This window comes from Cicer arietinum, chromosome 1 (assembly GCF_000331145.2).
Source record: "Cicer arietinum cultivar CDC Frontier isolate Library 1 chromosome 1, Cicar.CDCFrontier_v2.0, whole genome shotgun sequence".
Taxonomy (NCBI): domain Eukaryota; kingdom Viridiplantae; phylum Streptophyta; class Magnoliopsida; order Fabales; family Fabaceae; genus Cicer; species Cicer arietinum.
In genome coordinates, this window is record NC_021160.2 from 9666710 (window position 1) to 9694413 (window position 27704).

Below are 27704 nucleotides of genomic sequence, written 5' to 3' on the forward strand. Positions count from 1 at the left end.
GAAAATGAATCTCTTAATTGCTTGGACAAAAATGCATTGATGAGTATTTTCCAAAATTAATGTATATGTGAATGTATAATGCTTGGGTCTTTCAGGGGAATTTGTGCATATAGCAATCTGATTCTAATTTAGAATATTAGCTCCACTTCATAGTCACCAGTGGCTCTTTGGTAATTTGTCAAAAAACAGACTCTTAGGTAACATTGACTTATAAAGTTGGCTTACTATTTAAAAATGTTTATATTCAACATGCCTATATTTCTTATAGATAACTCTGTTGGTGGCTGGAAAGTTTTACTTTGACCATATAATTATATATCTCATTTCTTCAATTTAATTACTTCTAGAATGATCAAATTCTACCAGTAACTACTATCAAATAGCTTATATATTTTTGCTCCTTACCAACTTTTCACTTGATTTTAACATTTATTTTTTGAAAATTAATTGAATTTAACATGATTAGCGCTAGTCACCCTTTTGTTTATCAAATTTAAAATCCGTATATCACTTCTGTTCTTTGCTGAAACAGTTTTCCTAAAAAATGCCTATTGAGCATGCTAATTTTTTTAACAGGATTATCTTGAGTATTAATTACCCTTTTGCAGATGATCATACATTTTCTTTTGATATTTGTAGATCCATACCCCTCCATAAAGTCAAATTTTTTAGGTGACTATCAAACTATAACGAGGTTGATATGTGTTCGGAAAATGATTTTCGACATCAAAATTTTGATGTTAATTACGGTGTATTTTAATTTTTGTATATTTTTAAAATACGTTAAGTTTTATAAGATAAAAAGTAAGTCAGATAAAGTAAAATACATAAAGTATCACATATGTTATTTGTATTATGATGTTCAAAACTCAGAAGAATTTACTTCTGAATTGATTCCCTTCTATTGAAATCTGATCTATTTCTTTTAATAAACATTTACAAATTACAATAACTTTTTTAGTAGCTTTATAAACAAAATTTTCACATAACAAATTTATTTAAAATTGTAACACAATTTTGATATTTCTCTCAAAGGTGCCACATTTAGTCTATGATTTACTATTTGAGATACCTAAAGTGCAAAAACAGTACTTAACGCTTACAAGACAAGGAAGAGAACAATGCAGCTGCACCATAAAACCAAAGGTAGAAAATTCAGATTGAAAACAACCCTTAAACCTATCATTAGAAAACTAACAAGGACATAAAACCTAAACAAACAAAAGTACAAAATTCTCTTCACATAATGGAACATCCATTAGCATTTTCATCACTAAAAATCTCAAAAGAAACAAACGGTCCTGATTGAAATTGATAAGTAGCATGTTGATCTAGGCCATGACACGTGTAGGGTGAAGGTGGAACAAAATAAGAAAGATCACCAACTCTTCCCATAGGATATCCTCTATTGTAAGCTGACACATAAACCATTGGAGCCGGAGGGTAACAAGTTTCTGGTGGGTACAACAATGATTGCTGACGTGTAGGGCTGAGATTCATTTGACCAAGATTCTGAAATTGCAATCCAGTGTGTGCTGGTCCACTCTTAGCTACTGTAGTACTCAAGCCATTGCTTCCAATCCCACCATCTTTCTTTTTCTTCTTCTTATCAGACCCCCCTCCACAACCATCACTCCGGCCTGTCACCGGAGGAACATGGTCACCGGCCGGCGACTTTACCGGCAACTCTCCGGTGCCGGTTTTTGAATTTTTGTTCTTTTAGCTTTCAGTTTCAGACTTGGTAGTAGCAATTTCAGTTCCCTTGTTTTGCAAGCTTTGTGCTTCACTTGCTTCATTCTTATTATTCTTCTTTTTGTTTCCGTTGTTGTTGCCGGAGATATTTTCCGGCCAAACCTCGGCGTGTTTTCCGGCTCTGACCAGCTTCCTTAAAAGGGTCTCAACACCAACATTTCCAGTTACTGTTACTTTTTGCTGTTGTGAATCGATTGTTGCAGTGAAAACACCTTTGAGGTGTAGAATTTGTTATGCATGGTAAAAGAAAAATGAGGAATGCTTAGTAAATAATAAAGGGTACCCAAAAAGTTTTGAAATTTGAAGTCACTTTCTCCTTTTACTATTCTACAAAAATAAAATGAATTTTTTTCTATTTACTGATTTTTTGTGTGTGTTGAAATAACAACAAAAATTTAAAGAAAAAAAATGCTTATTTTTTTCTTTATTTTTTAATTTTTTTTTTCTCTATATTTTATGGCTGTAGTAAGTAAGAATAGTTAGTAGTAGTAAAAGTACCATCAATGCTCTTCAGAACTTTCTTTACTTTCCTTCTGCAACCTTCACAGTGGATAGAAACTTTCAAGAACCATGTCTGAAAATATCACAAGACAAAAATAAAAAATAAAAAGCTAAAAGAGTTGAAAAAACTAATGTAAGTTTGGTATCACAGTAAATTTGTTAGAATCGTGATGAATTATCGTAATTTTAGAAAAATACTAAATTATAACTTTTGTAAAATCATGTAATTTAAGGTGATACTCAACATGCACTAAGATGTGTAATTAATGTGTGTAGTTTGTCATAACTCATAAGGGTATGAATTTTTATATTTTAGAGTTGAAGTTGGGAAAACAAAATGAAGGTATTTAGTTAGTATACCTGATACTTCAAAGGTTCTGAAGAAGGTTTTGCATCCATTAGTGAGGGACTGAGAGGGAAGTGGTTTGTGAAAAGTTTAATTGAAAGGATGGAAGAGTTGAAAACAGAGAAAAAGTAAAGGAGGGAAAATGCCAAGAATGTAGTTGGACGGATATCAAAAATACAACAATCATATACGAAATATAATAAATTTTTATACACTCATTTCATATTTCATATTTCATTTTATTTTTATTCTTTTTTTCTTATGCATCTATCATATTTACTCTTTTTTTCACTTTATCTCTCAAAGTAGATACATATTTGTGCTTGTTTACTAAATATTTTTCATCAAAATATAATTTGAGAATGAAACATCATGCTGGTTCATTATTTTGCCATTGAATATGATTACTATACTAGTTTTAGTTCTTTTATTTTTATTTTTATCAACTTATGAAATCGTTTCTTCTATTTTAAAATTTGATAAGTTTAGTCATTTATTTTAATTTTTAGCTAAAAAATAATTGTGTGATATGTTTTAAATAACGTGATGTATGATACAATGATGTAAAATAATTAACGTATATGAAATTGCATTAAACCTCTAAAAACTTAAATTTCAACTTCATAATTTTTGTAATTTAATTAATAATTTATAAATAATTAATGCATATAAATAATTTTATATCATGAACTCATATGTCACATTATTTAAAATATATCAAATATTCTTATTTTTAGTTCAAAAATTAAAGAGAAATGACCAATTCCGTAAATTGGTGAAAATTGAAATATCAATTCTGCAATTAAACATTTATTTAATAATCAATTGATTGTGGGATTTTTTTTTCTATTATTAAACATTTATTTAATAATCAATCGATTGTGGGATTTTTTTCTATTATATCCCTTTTATATTTTCTAAATGCCTTAATTTTAAACTAATATACCAAATGCCTACTTTTTTTTTCTATTCCTTTTAGTATATTGCAATATGAGATTGCAACTATGTGAATTACTTTTTTATTGTCTTTTAGGAGGCCGCATCTTGAAGATGCAATCATGTACTCGTTTATTTATTTATTTGTTTAACAAATTTAAAATATATTAAAATAATACATAAAATATGATTAAAAAACTAAATTATCTTCATAAAATCTAACAAAATACATTAAATGAAAAAAAAATACATCAAAGTTAATGCGGTTGAGTAGATGTGTCAACAACTTTTGGACAACGTTTTCATATTATGACCAAGAACCCGACATAACCCACACTTTCTTGATACTACTTATGTGATGTCCATTTATGTTATAATGCGCTCTATTTGAGAATTGCGATACACTCTAACACATTTATATTCGGGGCAATATCCTTTGTTAGGTATAGATTTGAATGTTTCGATGTACACTTTTAGTAGTGTTTCTACTTTGTACACATCAAGTATAAGCATTCAATAATCATATTTTATGTTAGAATATGATACTATTAACAAGACATTAAAGTATGGTTGTTTCGATTAAAACTATCGACTTTGTGAATGTTAGACTTACATATTTCTAGTTTAATAAAATTCATGTATTTTTCTATGTATACCTAACCAGATGCTAAAATTGTTGGCTGTAGTTTTTCTATTGTTGGAAAGAATGTCCCAAACTTATAATAAGTTGTTTAGACTAAAGCAATGCTTTAAAAGTTGTGTGTGTCTTTTAACACTTCTTTGATTGACTCAACATGTTGGTTGTCATATGACTCAAATGACTATTTTTATCAAACGCTTTAATTAAATTTTCTCACGGTATGTTGCGACCTCTTGAAAGCCAAACAAATATAACATTTTAATATATTAATTTTAAAATAGGATATTTTAATTTTTTTTAATGATATATAGATATAAATCATCAATTGTGGATAATAGGTAAGGCTTAGTAGCGTAGGCACACTAGGGAAAGTAATCATCCTTACTTTATTTGAGAAATTGAGAATATTTCATAAGACATTGAATGTGATATCACATTACAAAGATATTATAAATAGTACATAACTTCGATATATATGTCACTTTGTAAAATTGAATTAGATTAAATTTAATTCTAAAAGAAATAGATTGTATACTGTAGAAAATAAAAACATTCGTAGTCGTGAATCTTCTACGTCTATGCAATCAATATCTTAGCATCAATTCATTATTTAATTTATTTTTAAGGAGTTTTTAAAATATTTTTAATCTAATTTATCACGTTCAAAATTTGAGACATTCCTTATAAAAACACGATGGTGCAAATTTGTTTGTTATGTGAATGTAGGAGATTCTCATCAATAGAGAATCAACTTGTCCAATAATGACTATTTAGAGAAATGTTAACTATCGATAATAATTTAATAGTTAAATTTACAATCGAGTTATATGATCTAACAAAAGTGATGGTGACTATAAGAATGATTAGGGACTGCAATCCCACAAGGCCCATTTTTCAAAGGCTCCAATAAATTTTTTTTCTTTGTTAAAAATCTTACATGTAATAAGCTTTTGGGGCTCATATTCCCTGACCTTAGGACTGAGAGTGACGTTACCCAATTTTTCTTTCTAATAAGTTTGCCTTATTATCTTACAATGCTCTTAAATTTAAGGTTGATCTATAATCTGTGCACAACCGCCGCCGTTGTAGAAACAAAATATTAATTATATATTATAATATTTATCAATTATTAGATTTTTATTAAGATTAATTTTTAAGATTAAAATATAATCTCAAATTATTTAACATATGCTTAATTTGATTCATGCAAAAAAGCAAACCTTCTCTCACCTTTGTAATTTGACATTTAATTATTTTTCTAATACACATACATACATGACTTATAAAACATAATATAATTTATCTATTTGTGAAAAAAATTATCTCAAGATACTTGATACTTTTAATTTTAAAGGTGACATTAGTCATATATTTTTTTTCAATTATATCATCTAATTAATAGAATATATATAACTCCCAATTCAATATTTTTCACTGAAATTTATACCAACACTAAATTGTATTATCTATTTCTTTGTATCTAGTCTCTCATTTGATTGTCTCATATAGATGTACTAGTAGTCTTTTCTTCCTTTTGCAATATATCTTTTCCTTCTTAAAAATAATATTTATTCATTCATATTAAAAGAGTACATCGATCAATAACAACACAAATAAATTTATTAAAAATTAAAATAATAAATTTGTAAACAAACTAATAACATTTTAATCGTATAAAACAATAAAATATCAGTAAATTTGACAAAATAAAAGTGACTCGAATACTCATGGTTTTTGATCTGTAACTTTGAGAAAAATGAATTCATTAATTAAATTTGTTTGATCTGAATGAAAGTTATTATGTCAATTTGAATAAAATGAACACCGTATCAAAAAAGAAAAACAAAATAAAATCGCACTTAATTGACAAGATAAAAAAAATACAATATATATATATATATATATATATATAAATATACGAAAATCATTTATTTATATAAAAGAGTAGAGTAAAAACGATATATAAAAGTGATTTATAAAAAAAAAGAATCTCAAATAACTCATTTTTTATGACCAAGATGAAGAAGAAAAAAAAAATATTACTAAGTTAGGATGTTTGTTGGAGAAGTCATTTGCAAGATAATAATTAATCTAATGTTGTAGTGATGTATTTGTTGTTGTTATAAAAAAGAAGATTCTTCATTATAACTTCGTGTGGCGTACATAAATTGACATTTGTATCATATTCATCATGAATATGAAGTACATTTTGTTGAAGATTTTAGAATAAAAAAAATGATAGTAGTTCAATCACTTGTGTGTAAATGTCACAAGTGTATGTAACCGTGAGAGAGAGAGTGAAAAATGACTCTTGTTTATTCACAGGTAACGTGCTACGTTGGGTTAGTTTTAAGTTATCAGCGCAGTTTAGTACACATTCAGCTTCAAGCACCTATAAAATTCCTTGCACGATCAAACACATGTTGTGGGCTTTGACCGTTAGAATTTGACCACCCTCCATTTTTGTTTAATTATTTTTCATAATTTGATATTTTTTATCAAATAATCTAACAACTATACTAAATTCACACACTTTAAATATTAAAAAAAAAAATCAATCGAATCCAAACATTTATATATCAATGTATTTATGGTTAATAACTAGATGTAATTACAAGATTTAATTATTTGACATTTTTAAATAAGTACCTTAACTTAATGGTTAATATAGAGTTGTGAATAACTAGTCCTTTTTGCCCTTTTCCCTAGAAGGCATAAGAAATCAATAAATAACATAGAGAAAGTAAGAGCCAAAACTGAGAGAATAAAGAGGAAGTAAATATTTGCCATACATAATAATAGATTAATAGGGCCCCTTGATTGCTTCTAGTTTGAACAAAAAAGAGTGATTTTCACCTTATTTAATGCTTAGAAAAGAAAGGACTAGTCTGTTTCTGATGCACATAATGATAATAGAAGTGACTGCAACAAAATCTAGGGAAGAAAAATGTCCAATCAATTATGACCAAAATTAACATAACCCCTTGAGCATTGGTTCAAGTGTTCTTCAATCTCTCTAGTGTCTTTATGCCACATCACTAGGAAAACCAACCTCACGTCATGTATTTTCACCTGAGAATCATATTTAAAATTAAAACTCAATATTCAAGCAATGTACTTTTGAACACATTTGAGGTTCAATTTTGAAAATATAGTTTTGGGTTTGTTGCATGATAATATTAATAATCCCTTTATTAGTAAATAAATATTCAAATTAATATTTAAAAAAAACAGAAATTTATTTAGTCTTTAAATTTTTTTTTTTACTAACTTTGCCTTAAAAAAAATTTCTTTTTACTAAAATATGTTTGTAACATTTACTAAACAATAAGAAAACGTAAAAATTAGTAAGAGATATGACAATTCGAATAAAATTATTAATTTATCATTAATTTGTCTCCAACTGAACTCAACAATGAGAGTTTATATTTCAGAGAGAGAACAAAATTTATAATATTAGTCAAATTTAGTTTTGATAGAAAATAAAATATCTTTAAAATGATTAATTTAACTGTATTTGATATTCATATAGATCAAATTAGTATTTTTTTTATAAATTAATTTAAATATGTTTTATTGAACTTGTTAGCCAAACTTCAATTTAATTTATTGGCTTCCTCATTAAATTCTAAAGGACTTAATTTATATGCCACTTATTTACATTTCATTAGGTCTATTCATGTTTTGCTTAGAAAAGGTCTAATCATATTTTACTATTTTGTTTTTGGACTCAAACTTTATTATTTTGTTAGGTTATACACAAGTGTTAAGAAGTGGTATGTCTTAATTCTGTTGTGAGTTTGTAAGTGGTAGCCAGCAAAGCTTTGAAGCATGGACTGAAAATTAGAGAATGGACAAGGACGAGACATAAGCAGCAGTCCCTAAACAACATTTTCTCATCCAAAACTTCACTTTTCCAAAGCATGCAATGAGGTAAGCTTATTAAGATTTCTTACAATGGTAGTACTTAATATGGTAGGTTAGGTATACCGAATAAATCAGCCTTCCAGAGCCAAGACTTTCTAATTTTTTAACCTAGTCCCATTTTGCTCAATCTTTTTTCTACGTTAAATAAATCGAGATGTGTCAGATCCTACAATTACATCCAATTATTAGACTACAAACATTTAATCTGATAAAATTTAATGAGATAAACATTCAATAAAGAAGGATTAATTCAAAAAAATCGAGTAGTCCCAATATATCAAATAATAATAAAATTTAATTGTATTTTATTTTTTTAATTTTTATTGATTTATCAAATTAGTCTTCATATTTTAAAAGTCGACAATTTTGATCATTTCTTTTTATTTTTTTAACTAAAAAACAGCGACGTTAAATATTTTAAATAACATGTCATATGATACGATGATGTAGAATGATTAATACTCACAAAATTAAAATAAAACACCGTAAAAATTTAACTTTTAATTTTAATTTTGTTTTCATTTTTATAATTTAATTAATGACATATAAATAATTAATCCATCTAGATGGTTCTATATAATGGAATTATATCTCATGTTATTTAAAATACGTCAAATCTTTATTTTTTTTAGTTAAAAAATCTAATAGAGAGGTCAAAGTTGAGTACTTTTAAAATAGAGTGACCGATTTCGTAAATTAATCAAAATAGAGTGATCAAAATTACAATTAAGTCTAATAACAATCATCTATACATATTTTTGCACAACCTACAAGTATTTGGAAAAAGTGTCTCAAAATTGAATGATCTTTTCATTTGTGCCTAGAACACAAAAAAAAAAAAAAAAAATACTTTATGAACATTCCTACACCAATCAAACTACCCAAGATGGTGAAAACACAAGCTTCAACAAATTTTAAAGAAAAAATAACCATAACATCCATAAATAATTTTATTTATTCTCATATTCTCTCTAACTAAATGAACAAGATGTGTGATTCAAGAATGAATTCGAACCTGTTACCTCCTTCAACTAGATCAAGTCCTTCTTTCATTTCAAGTTAGAGTCAGTCCTGATCAATTACTTGCAAGCCAAGAATGTTGACAACACAAGTCTGTTAAGACAAAATCTCAAATTAATGTTTTGATGATAATTAAGCAAAAGGTTAATTAAGAATTGTAATTATGATTCTAAGTGTTTTGGTATTTAACATGTGCATTTGAGTGTGTCAAAACAAGTTAGGTACCAAGTATTTCAAAGAAGATCTCATTAAAATCAAGAAAGCAAAAACAGTTAAACCAAGATCGTTCTTGACATACTTCAGTAAAACGAAGATCGTTCATGACATACTTTAGTAAAACCAAGATTGTTCTTGAGATATTTTTGAAAAACTGAAGTTGTACTTTCAATCAAGACCTGCACATTTGACGTAAAGACAGAAATCATCTCAGACAACTGACATAACCACAAAGTACAAATCAACTCATGAACGTTCCTAGATTCAGCATGAACTCTTTTGCTTTTTTGACTGACTTTATCCATCATCTCTCTCATGACAGTTGACCTTATTTCAATGGATAAATGAGTTGTCCTAAGCTCTCTTGAAGCCTATAAATACAACTTCAAGATGGAGAACAAAATACAACAAAAAGTGCTAAGAAAAGCATAATTCATTCAATCATACTCAAACTTGTCAGAATCATTCTCACACTTGTAGTTTTCTTATTTGTGTTGTGTTAGAATCAATAATAACTGAGTTCTAAATATAGAATCTATTTCTCAAACAAGATTTGAGCAATACTCAAATTCTAATACTCTCAAAATCATTACTTTATAACTCAAGGCTATTTTTTATAACATAGCTTGAGTAGTGTGTAAAAAATCCTTTTATGTTTTAAAAGGTAGCTTGCAAAATCCTTTCTAAAATAGTGTAAGGTAAACATGTGAAAATCCTTTCTAGGTAGAAAGGTAGAAACTGTGTAAAGATCAAGATTGATATGTGAAAACCAAGAACGGTCTTGGCTTGAGCACTTAGTGGAAAATCTCACATTTGTGAGGACTGGATGTAATCCGTGTTTGGGTGAACCAGGATATATGCTTGTGTGATCTCTCTATCTCTATTTATTATATGCTTTACATCAGTTTTTATATTGAATAAATTGATATTGTTGTTTTACACTAATCAAGATCAATCTTCGTTTATAACTAAAATCAATCTTGAGTTAAACTTTCAATTTTTAAAACAGGAATTTTAAAAAGAGGCAATTATAATTCAAATTATCCTTCCTTATAATTCATATTGTTACTTCAATTAACATCACAACCAGTCTCTAAGGATTAAAACACCTAAATACATTGCTAAAGGAGGGTCTTCAAACAGACCACCATACTTTGATGGCTCGGATTATTATTTTTGGAAAAGTATAATGCAATTGTTCATGAAATCATAAGATACTGATATATGGAGAATCATCACGGATGGAGACTTCATACCAAGAATAGATCAAAACGATTCAACATCAGCTGAAAAGAAAGAAGAAGACTGGACAACAGATGAAAGATCTAAGGTATCTAAACTCAAAAGCTCAATTACTTTTATCATGTGCTTTAAGCAAGGAAGAAAGTGAAAGAGTAGATGAATGTGACACGGCCAAGAAAGTATGTGATACATTGCAAACTCACCATGAGGGAACAAACCATATTAAGGAAACAAGAATTGACATTGGCATTCGAAAGTTCAAATTATTTGAAATGAATGAAGGAGAAACAATCGATGAAATGTACTCAAGATTCACAACTATAGTGAACGAAATGCGCTCTCTTGGAAAATCTTATTCAATACAAGACATGGTAAGAAAGATCATGAGATTTCTTCCAATCATATGGAGACCAATGGTGACAACTATAAGCCAAGCCAAAAATATTGAGGCACTGGGCTTGGAAGAACTTATTGGAACTCTAAGGGCACATGAAGTACTGTTAGTGGAAGATAAACCTATAAAGAAATGTAAAACAATAGCCTTAAAAGCATCTCAAAGCTCACCAAATATTCAACAAACAAATGAGAAAAGTGATTCAGAAGATGGCCAAGAAGATGTTGATGAAGAAATTGCTCTTATCACAAGAAAGATACAAAGAATGATGAGGAGAACAAATCAAATCAAAAAGGGTTCTCCAGATAAATGACTTCAAAACTGAAATAGATAAAAGCAAAATCACTTGCTTTGGCGGCAACAAACAAGAACATTACAAAACGGAATGTCCATTAAACAAAAAGGTGCCAAAGAAATTCTCTTTCAAGAAGAAGTCAATGATGGCAACCTGGGATGATTCTGATGAACCAGAAACAGATGAACCTGAAGAAGCAAACCTGTATTTGATGGAAAACATTGAAGATACATAGGTAACAAATTCTGAACCATGTCTTGTATGTAAATAAATGGAAACTGAATTTGACAATTTGCTAAATTATTCAAATTTTCTCTTTCAAAAGTGTAGTTCTTTTAAAGAAAAATTTCACAAGGAAAAAAAAGAGAAAAAGAAAATTCAGGCTATGAATGATAAACTTAAAGAGATCATTCAAAATATGAAAGAATCTCAACTCAAAAATCTTGAATCTGAAAATTCAGAAAGTCAAGAACGATATTCACCTCAAACGGAGAATGTTCTTCTCAAGGCTGGAGTTGAAATTCTTAAAAATGATTTAATAAACTTCATTAAAGCCAATGAAACTTTTCAGAGAATCATGGAATCCCAAGTGGGAATATTTGATAAAGCTGGACTTGGTTTTGATAAAACTTAAAAAACTAAAATGTATGAAAATATTTTTGTTTCTAAAAGGAAATAAGGAAAATGCAAAATCAAATGTTCATATTGTGACAAAATTAGACATCTAGAGTTTGCATGTTATTTTAAAAAAAAGGGATGAACAAATCTTCAGAAAGGAAGAACATTTTAGAGCCAAAGCAATTTTTTTCTCAAAAACTGAAAAAAGGAGAACGTTCTCCAGTTGATGTAAAAAACGAAGAACATTATTCAGCTAATGTAAAAAACAAAGAACGTTCTAGAGCTTTATCAAAACTAGCTGTAACTCAGTTCTTTAAACCTTTTTCAAAACAAACCACTAGATATTCCTCTTGGTCTAAAATTTGCAATTCTGAAACAACATTTAACACTAATGAGGAATCAGATTTTAAGACTAACTCCTCAGGACCCAAGATCAAGTGGGTACCTAAAAATAATATAACACATCATGCATGATGGATCTCAAGATGTCAAGAAAAGATCGTGGTTTTTGGACAGTGGCTGTTCAAGGCATATGACAGGTGACAAGGATCGCTTCATGTCATTTATCAAACAAGATGGAGGATCTGTAACATTTGGAAACAATGATCAAGTCAAGATCAGAGGCAATGGAACCATAGGTAAAATAAATTCTGTCAAAATCAATGATGTTCAATATGTTGAAGGATTGAAACATAACCTTCTTAGCATTAGTTAACTCTGTGATAATGACTTTGAAATTATTTTTAAACCAAACATATGTGAAGTGAGAATGGCAAATTTTGGAGAAATCATGTTTTCTGCATCCAAAAAGAAAAATCTTTACATTTTATACATTGAAGAACTACTTGTTGAATCTTTCCTCATGTCCATAAATAAAGACAAATGGATATGGCATAAGAGAACTGGACATTTAAATATGAAAACAATTTCAAAACTATCAAAATTAGATCTTGTTAGAGGACTTCCTAAAATAAATTTTGAAAAAGATAAATTGTGTGAAGCTTGTGCAAAAGAGAAACAAGTTAAAAGTAGCTTTCATTCAAAAGAGTTTATGTCAACTAAAAAACCTCTTGAACTACTTCACATTGATCTTTTTGGTTCCATCAAAACCACCAGTTTAGGAGGAATGAAATATGGATTTGTGATTGTTGATGATTTCTCTAGATACACATGGGTGTTATTTTTGAAACAAAAAGATGATGCTTTTGATGCCTTCAATTTTTTTTGTAAAAAAGTTCAAAATAAAAAGGAATCCAACATCATCACTGTAAGAAGTGATCATGGGAGTGAATTCATCAATGCATCATTCAATACATTTTTTGATGAACTTGGCATCTCTCACAATCTATCTTGTGCAAGAACTCCTCAACAAAATGGAGTTGTTGAAAGGAAAAATAGAACGTTGCAAGAGATGGCAAGAACGATCTTGGAAGAATCCAATGTTGAAAAGTATTTTTGTGCTGAAGCTATTAATACTTTCTGCTATATTTTGAATCGTGTTTCAATTAGAAAAGTGATAAACAAACACCCTATGAAATCTGGAAAAATAGAAAATCAAACATTTCATATCTTTGGATGTTATTGCTACATTTTAAACAACAAAGATAACTTGGAAAAATTTGATGCAAAATCAGATAAAGCTATATTCTTAGGATATTCAATGGAATCTAAGGGATATCATATTTTTAATTTAAGAACTAAAACTGTTGAAATCAGTATGCACATTTTATTTGATGAGTTTGATGATCTTGAGTTAAAAAAGAAAGATGATGAGGAGGAAGAACAATTTAGGCAAACACAACATATCATTCTCCAGGAAAACAAGATTGATAAACAATCTCTGTTTCAAACTCCTCCTATAAGCAGTAAATTAATAGGTGATCATCCTCCAAATCAAATCATTGGAGATACAGGTGATGGTATTAGAACAAGAATTTCATTTAAAGATGATACAAACCGCAACCTGGCAATGATATCTCAAGTAGAGCCAAAATCCATCAAAGAAGCAACAATTGATCAATCTTGGATCAATGCAATGAAAGGAGAACTTCTTCAATTTGAGAAAAATGAAGTCTGGACCCTTGTTCCAGATCCACAAGATCAGTCAATTATTGGAACACAATGGGTCTTTAGAAATAAGCTAGATGAAGAAGGAAAAGTTGTAAGAAACAAAGTAAGGTTAGTTGCTCAAGGGTACAATCAATAAGAAGGAATAAACTATGATGAAACCTTTGCTATAGTTGCAAGGTTAGAAGCCATACGAATCCTCCTTGCATATGCATCATATAAAAACATCAAAATTTTTCAAATAGATGTTAAAAGTGCTTTTTTAAATGGTTTTTTGAATGAACAAGTTTATGTTCGTCAACCTCCAGGTTTTGAAGATCAAAAGAAACCAAATCATGTTTTTAAACTCACCAAAGCCTTATATGGTTTAAAACAAGATCCTAGGGTTTGTATGAAAGATTGAGTTCATTTTTTATCAAAAATAATTTTTCCCGTTGAAACATTGACACAATACTTTTTAAGAAAACAAGTAAAAGTGATTTACTCATAGTTCAAGTGTATGTTGATGATATTATGAAAAAATGTGTGAAGATTTTTCAAATCTCATGCAAAGCGAATTTGAAATGAGTATGATGAGAGAATTGAGATATTTTATTGGTTTACAAATCAAACAACACACAAATGGAATTTTCATTTGTCAAGAAAAATATATCAATGACCTTTTAAAGAAATATAAAATGAGTGAAGCCAATATTATGACTACTCCCATGCACCCATCATTCTCATTAGATAAAGATGAAAATGGACAATCAATCTCTGAAAAGGAATATAGAGGTATGATTGACTCCTTACTTTATCTAACTGCAAGTAGGCCTAACATTGTTTTTGCAGTAGGCTTGTGCGCTAGGTTTCAATCTTCGCCAAAAGAGTCTCACTTAACAGCAATCAAAATAATTTTTCGTTATCTCATAGGTACTACTGATCTTGGCCTTTGGTATAGCAAAAGTTCTCATTTTAATTTTGTAGCTTATTGTGATGCCGACTATGCTAGTGATAAAATGAAAAGAAAAAGCACAAGTGGTGCATGTCAGTTCCTAGGGGAAGCATTGATAAGCTGGTCATGTAAGAAGCAAAACACAATTGCCCTATCAACCGCCGAAGTTGAATATGTCTCAACAGCAAATTGTTGCTCTCAAGTCTTATGGATTAAGAATCAACTTGAAGACTTTTCAGTAAGGTATTCTCATATTCCAATATATATTGATAATACTAGTGTTATTAATTTATCTAAGAATCCTATTCAACATTCAAGGTCCAAACATATAGAGATAAATCACCATTTTATTAGGGATCATGTGAGTAAAAAGGAGATTGAATTAATCTTTGTGGATACAAAAAATCAGTTAGTTGATCTCTTTGCAAAACCTCTTGTTGAAGAAAGCTTCAATTTCAGCAAAGAACGATTAAAAATCATTAAAAATTCTCGTCAGGATCGTTCAAATTGAAGCCAGATCATTCTGGTCATAACGAAGAACCTTCTTCATTTTTTAGCTTGTTTTTGCCAAGCCGCTCAAGAACGATCTTCGTTCTTCATCATCACTAACTTTCAAAATCACCCTTTTTCATTTGAAACGTCTGCTACTTTTTAAAAGTAACGGCTACCCATGCTTTACTCAGTTACATGATTTCTTTTTCCTCCTTCCCAATGCTCAACTGCCCTATCAAGTCAATCACATGCGTGGCACTCCATCCACTTCTTAATCAACATCAAACAAATCAAAACGGTCACTTTCTCATCTCTTATATTTCAATTTTTTGTTGTTGCAAAACTCGTCTCCTATCTTCCTCTTCCTCAAGCTCTCGTTATTTTTCAAACATAGCTCGTACAAAAACCATGGCACACAAAAATCCCAAATCACCATCACCATCATCATCATCATCGTCATCATCATCATCATCATCATCATCATCATCATCTTTTTCACCTTCACCATCTCCTCCACCAAGAATAACACCTCTACAATCATCCTCAGAGAAAACGTTCTCGGACTATATGTATTCATCTTCGAAATCCGGTCCTCAACCTATCTCAATCATGCTTCCTCCATTATATCAATGTCCTCCCCTTTCCATCAGTCAATGCCCACCCCATCTTAAAAAAACCAAAACCCCAGTACCAGCACTTCATCTTCTAGACGCATATCAATGCGTGTTCTAGCTGGCATTGACACTTCTAAGAACACAAAAATGGATACCTCAATCCATACCATCTTTGATGATGATGATGATGAACCACCTCAACATATTCCTCAATCACAAGCCGTTCCCACATCACAACCCTCCAAACCAACGTCCCCAGAAATACCAAAATCCCCAAAAACTTCAAAAACCCCAGCAACTCCAAAAACTCATTCAAAATCCCCAAAATCTTCTTCCAAATGTCCTCCAACCAAAGTCACACCCTCTAAATCTAAACCAAAAAATCCTAAATCTAAATCTCCATCAACACTTTCACAGTTTTTGGCCTCCAAAAATCCAAAAAAATCCCAAAAGAAACAACCACCTCAAGAACGTTCTGCGTCTTCACTCCCACCTCAAGAACGTTCTCCGTCTCAACAAACACCTCAGGAACGTTCTTCGAATCCACTCCCACCTAATGAACGTTCTTCATCTCAACTTCCACCTCAAGAACGTTCTTCAAACAAACTACCAGCCTAAGATCGTTCTCCTCTTCAAAATCCAACCAAAAAAACCATAAAAACTTCCAAAACAACAAACATTAAAACCTCCACCAGCCATTCTTTTGTCAAAATTTGTATTCCACCTTTGATTTTCTAAAAAAATCAAAAACTTTATTCTGAAAAATGGGCTCAACGTCCTATTGGCATTGGGCGAGTTTTTGATTTTGAAAATCTTCAAATAGAAGGAGTCTCCATTCAACATCATACTGATGCACTTGGCTGGACTGATTTCCTCAAAATATTTGATTGCTATTACCCAGAAGTCATAAGCGCCTTCTATTACAACGCTGAAGCATTTGCAGACAAATCTCTCATAGTCTCCACTTTGAAAGGTATTGAAATTCGCCTTGACCTTTAATTTTGGCTGAAATTTTGAAATTACCATCTGAAGGATTAACAATCTTTGGAAAAGATTGGTACACAGCCTTAAACATCTCAAAAAAAAAGGTGTTCCAAGAGCTGTTTATCACCTTCTTCATTGTATGAAGATAAATCTACCCTATCTAATAATCCAACACATGATTGCTGCCATCCAAAAAGACTATAAGAGAAACATTGTCTCGTATGGCATGGTTTTTATTAAAAAAACTAGACATTTTCAGATTCCTCTCATGACTGAACCCTTCATCAATAAGATTTCAAAATTCTCATATAAGAATATCTCCCATATGAAACAGATTCCCACCATTCCACCTTCACCCCAATCTGTTATCAATCCATCTTCCACCAACAAACGAAAAAGGTCTGCACGAATCTCTGAAACACACAACCCAACTGAACCTCAAGAACGTTCTTCACCGCAACCAAATCTGAAGAACGTTCTCCGCTTCCAAATGTTTTCCAAAATTTGAATCTTGCTGCCTCTACACGTCCATCATTCACAAATCTTCTTCTCAAGACAATTTATGTCCTACACTTCCAGTTCAACACATTTAAAAAATGTTTCCAGTTTTTGTCTCACCCCATAAAACTACATCTTCATCACTCTTTGGAATAAGTCAATACTTGGCTTTTCCTGATTTGGATATAGTTAGCCTCTCTATTCCCCATCACTCTGCTCCCAACTCTCTTCCTCACATCAATACTACTTTTTCCATTATATCCACTTTTTGCACCTCTACCGCTCCTTCCCAAAGAACTCATATTGATGATCATCATCGTCCCTCCAAAAGGACCAAGCTGGAAAAGGAACCCTCAAGAGCATATAAGAACATTCCCAGTATTTTTGCTGCTCTGTAAACTATCATTGCAAGACAAGCTCATCGGGATAAAGAGCAAGCAATTCTGAGGGACTGGATAACAAATCAGGTGGCTCCCAAGTTTGGTCTCGAACCACCTGTGCCTAATCCTCCTCCTACATTTCCAGAAGTTCCTCAGCCTTCGTTAACTACATCATCTGAAGCATTTTCACCTTCTTTGTCCTTTTGATTTACTGTATTTAGCTTAGCTCTCCTATTCCTTTTTGATGTGACAAAGGGGGATAAGTGTCTTAGATTTTAAAACTGGTATGTAGCTGTCTTTTTATATATCTACTTGTATTTTTTTTTTCGAACCACCCTGTAATGATCAAGGAACTTTTTTGTAACATTAATGAAAAATCATTATTGGGTTCAAATGTTTAGCACATATTGAGGGGGTGTTCGTTTTTTAAAACTCTCCGAATTATTATTAAAATCTAAATTAACATGTTTGTCATCATCAAAAAGGGGGAGATTGTTAAGACCAAATCTCAAATTAATGTTTTGATGATAATTAAACAAAATGTTAATTAAGAATTCTAATTATGATTCTAAGTGTTTTGGTATTTAACATGTGCATTTGAGTGTGTCAAAACAAATTAGGTATCAAGTATTTCAAAGCAGATCTCATTAAAATCAAGAAAGCAAAAACAGTTAAACCAAGATCGCTCTTGACATACTTCAGTAAAACGAAGATTGTTTCTAACATACTTTAGTAAAACCAAGATTGTTCTTGAGATATTTTTGGAAAACGAAGAACGTTTTCCACATATGACTTAAACAAGAATGATCAGTTTTCTTTGTGAAAGATTGGATCCTGGAAGATTTAATTGATCTCATACCTTCATCAAGAATAAGCAAGGATCAATCTAAATTAGCATTCTTCCAGAATTCGAAGGATCAAAGACATGTTTCATGAAAAGTACAAAGCAAGATCATTCTTCAAGTAAGGCAAAAGCAAGTACAAATTTACAACCTATAAAGTACACTGAAGTTTTACTTTCAATCAAGACCTGCACACTTGACGTATAGACATAAATCATCTCAAACAACTGACAGAACCATAAAGTACAAATCAACTCATCTCCAAATTCGAAGATCGATCTTGGATGCCAAGAATGTTCCTGGTTTCAGCTTAAGCACTCTTGTTTTTTGTTTGATCTTATCCATGACAGCTGGCCTTATTTCAAAGGATAAATGAGTTGTCCTAAGCTCTCTTGAAGCCTATAAATACAGCTTCAAGATGAAGAACAAAATACAACAAAAAGTGCCAAGAAAAGCATAATTGATTCAATTATACTCAAGCTTGTCAGAATCATTCTCACGCTTGTAGTTTTCTTATTTGTGTTGTGTTATAATCAGTAATAATCTTAGTTCTAAATATAGAATCTATTTCTCAAACAAGAGTTGAGCAATACTCAAATTCTATTACTCTTAAAATCATTACTTTATAACTTAAGGCTATTTTTTATAACATAGCTTGAGTAGTGTGTAAAAAATCTTTTTATGTTTTAAAAGTTAGCTTGCAAAATTCTTTTTGAAATAGTGTAAGGTAAACCTGTGAAAATCCTTTCTAGGTAGAAAGGTAGAAACTGTGTAAAGATCAAGATTGATCTGTGAAAATCAAGAACGATCTTTCCTTGAGCACTTAGTGAAAAATCTCACATTTGTGAGGAATAGACGTAACCCGTGTTTGGGTGAACCAGGATATATGTTTGTGTGATCTATCTATCTCTATCTCTATTTATTATATGTTTTACATCAGTTTTTATATTGATTAAATTGATATTGTTGTTTTACACTAATCAAGATCAATATTCGTTTATAACCAAGATCAATCTTGAGTTAAACTTTCAATTTTTTAAACAGGAATTTTAAAAAGAGGCAATTATAATTCAAACCCCCCTTCTTATAATTAATATTGTTACTTCAAAGTCGAGTTATGTACTTCTACTCATTTCTTCCTTCTTCCTCATTCATCAAAAATGGATGATTTGAAGTAAATTTTTGGCTCATAATCACTCATTTGCGTCATTTTTTGGGGAACAACTTTTTACAAATTTTGTAAATTGTTTGTGAAAAAATCATTTAGAAATACTTTTGTTGACATTTCAATATATACTACAACCGCACCATGATTGTTTTATTGAAGCTTATAAATAATAATTTATAGGACTAAAAAATTATTTAATATTCTTTTTTATAGAAAAAGTTTTGGTGAATTGAATTTTGAAATTTCACTACAATAAGAAATGATCTTATTTATATATTATTCACGAACAAGTTCTTTAAATTGAAGGTAGAATTTGAATCTAAATTCTCGTGAGATTTGTGTTAAATTACCAACTAGACAAACTTTGCGCGGCACTTATTTAATCGAATATTAAATAACCATAGAAATACATGGAGTGTATCCAACCATATTTAAATTTTAAAAAATATCTAAATTTGAATTTAAGTGGCCTGTGGACCTAACTCTATGCCAACGTCATTCCGTGCTAACTAAGGAGCCATAGCCATGGTTGGTTGAACATTAAATCCAAATTTAATGTTTCTTGTAATTTGAGTGAACAATCATTTTATTAAGTTTTTGAGCGTTCGAGAATTTCAGCATCATTAATTTAGATTAAATAATCTGGTTGCTTTTATTTTTTTGCTTTATTTTCAGCATTATGTAAAATGAAGTTTCTTTATTTAACCACAAAGGTTGTTTTTCGGTTTGTATATAAGACAGCCGAAGTCCAATATATAAAAAATAAAAAAAAGAACTACAACAAAATTAAAAAATACTAGAAACTTCAATAACATCATCAAGAAACAAATGACTAGTTTGAGTTAGATAAATCTCATATAAAGTTGAGGTTACCACTATCACACCCCATGTTAACAAGCATGTTGACACAACAATTAAATGATTAATGCACTAAATTTTTGTACTTTACTCACACTCCATGACAGAATCGGATTCTCTACTGTATAATCTAAGCCGTTCAAACTGAAATCAAGATTGAAATTAACTAGTGTGATTGAAACTGTGTATTATGTACGGTAGGAAAGCTAACAGAGGTACAAACCACTAAGTAGTAACAAAGGATTAGGCGAATGCTTTATCAGTTGACTTTCACTAGGAAACTCAGGTTACTAACAATAACTTCTGGTTAATCAAATAACCCATATAAATAATGCAAGCAACACAGTTATGGAGTAGTACTTTGATATTTTTAAGGCTTGTTTTCTCGCGTCCAGATACTTTTATGTCAGAGCTTCTTATTCAAATTGCGTTTGTCATTTTTTTAATCATCCGATTCTTAGGAAAATGGGGTCCTAGTAATATAGAGAACACAAAGGGTAGGAAACTTTTTATCATTGATTTACTTGAGTCTGTATTGTATTGTACTCAACAGTACTAATCAAACAGAACATAAAACTACTAATACAAACACACATAAAACCACTCAGCTCTTAGGGTATACATTTATAGTATAGCAAATACCCCAAACAAAAGGCTATTTAATTTTCAGTTACTTTGGCATTCTCCTCTTTTGGCAACACTGGCTGCTCTTCCTTGACAATTTCTTCAATCTTAGCCTCTTGTGATTGAGCTTGCTTTACATCTCCTGAGACATCCTGAAGCTGCAATACATTGCAATACATTTTGATGTATTGGGAGGAAGCGATTTTCAAAAATTAACCCAAGAAATTGTTAAATAATAGAATTTTGCTAAATACTTACCCCCAAGTTTCTTAAGCTAGAAGTAACATCCTCTTGTTGTTGCTGAAGAGTGGTTCTCAGATCTTGAAATTCCTAGTTTCGATTTTATAAACAAATTTCACACAAGAATTCAATTTGAAAGAGAGCACTAGAGGAACTTTAAAAAAAAACTTACTGCTCTAAGTTGCTCCACTTCGACATTGAGTGTTTTCTTAAGGTCTGACAGCTCCTGCATGAAGAAAAATAAATCCATCAAGAGTTGCAAAACTACAAATTTATCACTGTTTTTAACATAAAATAAGGGTAAAGGTAAAATAACATTTGATGTAGTTATAAAAGAAGAGTTTAGCTACAACAGTAACCAAAAAATAAACAAGACACAAGAGGATCAAATCATATACTAATCTCTATGAGCTATGACCATTGAACACATTATGAACAACATGAACCCTATCAAAACCTGGCAAAAAAGAAGCCATGGACCCTGGATAGCTCGTTCATTATTAATTATCAGCAATAGTCAAAGCAAACCATATGACGTGTGTCTGTGAATGATAAAAATATTTTTACAGATTTCTTTTTAGGTGTTCAACTCTGCCTGTTAAAAGTCAAAAACAGGTTTCTTTCCAACTAGCTATACATAATGAAAGGTAGAAAATACTCTGGGTCCGTAATCAGTATATATTTAACTCATATTAATGAGTTTTCAATTTAATCCTAGATATGTATTTCAGTTTTCAATGTCACCCCTGACATATATGGTCATTATAACACCATAAAATATGCATGGAATTACTATAAAATAAAAAGGACTAAACTGGAAATGGTTGTCATATTTAGGGGGACAAGAAATTAAATATTTCTAATCCCTATACGTGAGACTCATTTTCAACTTGGTTTCTACATTTCAGAGTGAAATGTAGAAAGAATTTGAAAAGCAGCAGGGGCTAATTGAATATATGTATAGGGACTAAAACTATATTTTCAACTTGGTTTCTACATTTTCAATTAAATATATGTATAGGGACTAAAAAGTATATCTCAACCGTTAAAGAAGCTCTTCAGCAAACACGGAGCAACAAATTAGAAAAGGACCATATAATGTAAATAAAACTATAACTTTCCTTGGTTCTATAATCTAGACAACCAAAAATAGATATCCAGAAGACTAGCAAAGAATCACTCCTTGTATGAATACATCCCAGGTCCGTACTTAGTGCGGTATAAAATTTAATTGGATAGGATAAAGATAAACTACCCTATCTTGCATGAAATTTTGGCTGCAAACATTCTAGTGTATTTGTTATGCGATATCTGGTACAATCCTATTCAACCTTGAGATGTGAGATAAGGCTGAAGATGACAAGCTAAACACTATACTCACTTTGCTCCCATCTAGCCACTACTAAGTAACTACCCCATCACTTTGAGTTTCAGTTTAGGAGAACAGTTGTTGAACATGTAACTAACACACCCACCCAACTCTAGGAGCCATTGACATTTCTTTAAAGCATTGATTCAACAACACACTTGATTTTATCCTTCCTGTTTGGAAAGGCTGTCATGTCAAAGAGATTTTTGCAGTTTTAATCTAATCAAATCAAATGCAGTCTTATTCAATATGAACATAACAATGATGAAAATGAAGGCACTCAAATTAAAGCTTAGAAACTATCCTCTTTGATACAATGATTTGGCATAAGAAATATCTTGGGGAGTTAATACTCCAAGCCTATGTTGTCAATCCTGCGCGATCCCACTATCCCAGTGCAATGGAGGGGCTGGCTGCGACACCAGCGACTGGGAAATGCATTCAAGGGTAGCGGCGCTTCCGGCCACGAATCCCATTGTAACCCACTATCCCAACCCGACCTGCTATAGGGCTTTCTCAGTTTTTTTTATTCTTCATTAAGGGTATCTGGGTCATTTCACACCCACTTACGGCATAATTTTTTATCATTATAAACCCACAAAGGGGTTGGTTCAGCATCGTGAAAAAGAAATCGTTTTCTCGTTCTTGCTCTGTTGCCATCGTTCTTTTCTCTATTTTTTTATTACAATTACTATTGGAACTTGATTTTGATGTTGAATTTTGGTTATAAAGTATGTTTACCTCTTTAATTTTGGTGAATTTTGCTATTTTTAGTATTTTTGTATACTATTTGTATTTTATGTTTACTTTATATACTGTTTTTTGGCCTTTGCAATGGCGGTGATCCCGCTATCCCATTTTTACCGTTCGGCGTTATGCGCTGCTATATGAGACTAACAACATAGCTCCAAGCAAAAAAACATAGAAGATGTGGATAAGTACGTGAACCAAATTGTACAACTTGAGAATCTTGGATGCCAATTCTAAGTCAGCATAGTGTTACTGATGGACAGATATACAAAGCAGAGCCAGCACAAAGAAATATGTGTGGCACATAACACATCAGTAACTACATAAGTCTGTACACGCGAAGTAGGAAACTCTCTTGATATTTGGTATACCTTAGGCTATGTAATGTGCACCGTAAGGCTTTGTTTGGGAGGTGTATTGGAGGGGAAGGTAGGGTTTCAAAATAAGCTCTCCCCTGCTTGGCAGTTTTTAAAAAACAGAGAAAAGGTTTAGGCATTTATTAAAAAAACCTTCAAAGCCCTTTGTTGTTTTTTTATATGATAATGTTTGGATGGGTGGTATAGGATGGAATAAGTTGGAATGGAATGATACGAGATAACATCCAATTTTTAAAATCTAACTAACCTATTGTATTCCATTTCATTCTATATCACAAATCTGAACATGCCCTAAGTTCCCCTGACTAGAGAGGGGTTTGCCCTTCCAAGAGATTGTTTTTTTCTTCTGAACGGCGCACCCCCATCGTGCCGTTATGAGAAGCTTGAAAGCTTAGCTTCACTTAAACGTGCCTTAGGACGTGAGAATAATGTGTTGTACCGCAAATCCAAACATATACCAAGTCCTAACTTAAGCCCACAACCTAATATATTTAGCTAAAATACTCAACTAAAACAGTGTTGAATCATAACATTTGTTCTTTAGAAACACCCAAGATACAAAAAGGGAAATAAGTTATAGGAAGCATAAAACTCTAAAAAAAATGCTGTATTTAGCAAATTGAGATTCATGAGCGTAACTTACATCCCGATAGACCTTGACTTGTGTGTCTAATTTTGATCTCCAACCTTGCAAATCCTAGTAATACATCCAAAAAACAAACAAAAGAATCAGCTATAGATAAGAATAGAAACACGAATTCGCGTAGAATTAGTGAGAAAAATGATAAAAAGTTACCTGTTTCAAACTCTGAATTCTACCGAGAAGTTCCGATCGTGATTCATTTAGTTCCTGAGAACAGTACGTATTACATTTAAATACATAATAATGTTTTGATGATGAATTAATAAAAGCATGGTAAAATAAAGTCCCGTAAAGTACCGCGATTTTAGTGGAAATGGGAGTAATGTTCTCCTTCTGAAAAGAAAAAAACAAAGAGAAGAGAAAAGGGGTGGTTAATAAATATTGAAAATGAAGAATAATATATAATAGAATATCGAAAATGAATTGAAGACGAACAGTGGAGAGAGGGAGTGGAGGAGCAGTTGAATCAGGTGCAGACATTGGGGATCTCGTTGTTCTAGGGTTTGGTTCACAAGACTTCAAATTGGAGCAATGGAGGAAGGAAAATACCAACGTTATTATTAATTATTAATAAACACACAAGAGAGAGAGAGAGAGAGAGATAGTGAGTGTGCAACAGACAAGAGAAGAGAGGAGCTCAAATTTGAAAAGTCGAGAACCAGAATTTATGATTGGGCGGGATATATATTGCACTCTTTTTTTTTTTTCTACTCTCTTCTCCCACCAACCATTTTTCCTATTTTTTTTTCCACCATTACTAATTTCAAAATATTTTATTTTATTAAGAGTAAAATGTAGAGCACTAATTTTACACTAATATTTAATAAAAATTATTTATTTTATTATATTTTATTATAAAAGTGAAGTGAAATGATGTAATGTGTCGAAATACATGAAATGAAAATAAATTTTATGATCAAGTTGATTAACACTTAGTAATATTAGGAAATATTTTGAAATCATGATAAAATAAAAAACTAAGTTTATATAAGTGACAAAAGTTGATTAACATTTAGCAATGTTGGAAAATATTGGATGTATATCCATACATCTAGTATACACCTTGAGTGAGAAATAAATAGAGAAAGTGATATAATAGATGTAATATATTAGTGATCTGATAAAAAAAATAAAGGTCAAATTAGTGAATATAAATTTAAGATTACACACATACAACTTATGAATCTTATCAATGCATTTGAATTTTAAGTGAGAGTATCTGAGTATGGCATTCCTTAAATTTACGTTAGTGAAATATGTCATGAGACTAATCATATTGTGAATATTTGAAATAAATTAAACAGTTAAATAAGTTTGTAGTCCATATAAAATTTCAAAATTTTGTTTTAGTCTATATAAAAAAAATTCTTCATCTTTAATCTTCAAATTTTTTTTCAGTTTTATTTTATATCCCTGTTTTTAAGTCAACTTATATTTATCATTCAAAATTTTTAATAATTTTTCCATGCATATTTAGAACATTATAAGAGTTATTCTCACAAAAATGTATAATTTTTTTAAAAAATAGATGAATTAAATCAGAGTATTTAAGTGTCAAAATCTTAAAAATTCGTTTTAATTTATTATACATTAAAAAAGTTTTAAATTTTTGTATGAGATATGCTTTTAATGTTCTAAATATGATTGAAAAAAAAAAATCATTCAAAAATTTGGATGATAAACATGAATTGACTTGAAAACAAGAATTAAAAACAAAAGTGAAAAATTTAATAGAGATTAAAGATTAATAATTTTTTTATAAATATTTATTTTAGATATTATTTAACAAAAGTGATCAATTTTTATAATAAAAGTCCTAATTTTTCACTACAAATTTGTACTTCTTACGATTTTTTTAGTCCTAATTATTTAAATAAACTCGTAAGAACTAAAAAAAAATTTGTAGTTCACTTTTATTTAGTTCTTACTATTTATTAAAAATTTGTAGTTCTTACGACTTTTATTTAGTTCACTTTTAACAACATATTGATCACTTTTAATACATTTGTAGTTCTTACGATTTATTTAATAGGAGTTTATTTAGATATTAAAAACAAAAGTGATCAATTTTTAAATATTTATTTTAGATTAATTTATTAAAAAAAATGAGTTTTACAACTGTCAAATGTTTTGTGTTCCAATAACTCAAAAATTAAAAATATATTATATGTATTTACCCTTTAATAAAATATTTATATGTTTTAAAAAAAAATTCTATCCAGCTAGTAAACAAATTAAGTTCAAATTTTAGAAAGATTATAACTTTAATTTAAAATAACAGTAAAAAAAATTGTTTATTTGTTAGTCTCAACTTGATTTTAGTTTAAAATAACAATAAATAAAAAAGTTATTAAAATGTACTAAAAAATATACCTAAAAACACGGTTTAATATCATCAAAAGAATAAGCGGTTACTTTAAAAACTCAAAAAACACATTTCATGGCAAACAGAAGATGAAAAAAAACAAAAAAAACTAAGAAAGATAAAGGAAAGGGAAAGGAAGAGATTCAAATAGAGAAGTAAGAGGACATACATAGATTGAGAGGAAGAAAAAAAATTGAGAGGCTGAATATGGTGGAACAAAATGTACGATTGATTTTTCAGCGACGGCGACGACATCGAAGGCTGAATCGGGAGGTTTTTTATATTTACACATATTTCAAATTCCAACATTTATTATCATAAAACAACATTTTTAAAATGTTAGAACAAACAACATGAAACTGAATTAGCTTATAAAGAGGGTAATGTACAATATCGAATTACAACATTGAAAAAGTACATCCATTACATTGGGAACAAAATAATTGAGGTAGGGGATTACAATGTAGGGATAAGTGTGTTTATCTTTAGTTGAAGGGATAACAAACGCTAGTCATTATTGTAATTTAGGACTCATGTTGGTTAGCTTTCAAGAATAATAACTGCCCTAGTTTGAACCGCTTAATTTTTTTTTAATCCTTAACTTTTGCATGG

The 27704-nt window shown here is 30.3% G+C and overlaps 2 protein-coding genes across 2 annotated transcripts; both read right to left on the reverse strand.

The window, feature by feature from the left end:
• Window positions 1-1111: 1111 nt before the first annotated feature.
• LOC101497657 (heavy metal-associated isoprenylated plant protein 36-like) lies at window positions 1112-2779 on the reverse strand. Its single transcript, XM_004487818.4, has 3 exons — window positions 2614-2779; window positions 2251-2326; window positions 1112-1964 (listed from the first exon to the last, which is right to left on the reverse strand). Exons 1-3 carry the CDS (start codon window positions 2650-2652, stop codon window positions 1720-1722), a joined length of 360 nt encoding a protein of 119 aa, XP_004487875.1. The 5' UTR covers window positions 2653-2779; the 3' UTR covers window positions 1112-1719.
• An 18443-nt stretch (window positions 2780-21222) lies between these two features.
• LOC101488905 (uncharacterized) lies at window positions 21223-25387 on the reverse strand. Its single transcript, XM_004487797.4, has 7 exons — window positions 25163-25387; window positions 25025-25060; window positions 24881-24934; window positions 24728-24781; window positions 21761-21814; window positions 21607-21678; window positions 21223-21506 (listed from the first exon to the last, which is right to left on the reverse strand). The coding sequence occupies exons 1-7, from the start codon at window positions 25205-25207 to the stop codon at window positions 21384-21386; spliced, it is 438 nt and encodes a 145-aa protein (XP_004487854.1). The 5' UTR covers window positions 25208-25387; the 3' UTR covers window positions 21223-21383.
• Between the last annotated feature and the right edge of the window lie 2317 nt (window positions 25388-27704).

What these genes read in the sequence shown, in the direction of transcription:
- LOC101488905 (XM_004487797.4), bottom strand. Translation starts at nt 25,207, where the DNA reads ATGTCTGCACCTGATTCAACTGCTCCTCCACTCCCTCTCTCCACT. An exon ending in CTCCACTCCCTCTCTCCACT is followed by an intron (nt 25,061 to 25,162) that starts GTTCGTCTTCAA and finishes TTTTCTTTTCAG; the next exon opens with AAGGAGAACATTACTCCCAT. An exon ending in AAGTGGAGCAACTTAGAGCA is followed by an intron (nt 21,679 to 21,760) that starts GTAAGTTTTTTT and finishes AATCGAAACTAG; the next exon opens with GAATTTCAAGATCTGAGAAC.
- LOC101497657 (XM_004487818.4), bottom strand. Translation starts at nt 2,652, where the DNA reads ATGGATGCAAAACCTTCTTCAGAACCTTTGAAGTATCAG. An exon ending in CAGAACCTTTGAAGTATCAG is followed by an intron (nt 2,327 to 2,613) that starts GTATACTAACTA and finishes TGATATTTTCAG; the next exon opens with ACATGGTTCTTGAAAGTTTC. An exon ending in AGTTCTGAAGAGCATTGATG is followed by an intron (nt 1,965 to 2,250) that starts GTACTTTTACTA and finishes TACACCTCAAAG; the next exon opens with GTGTTTTCACTGCAACAATC.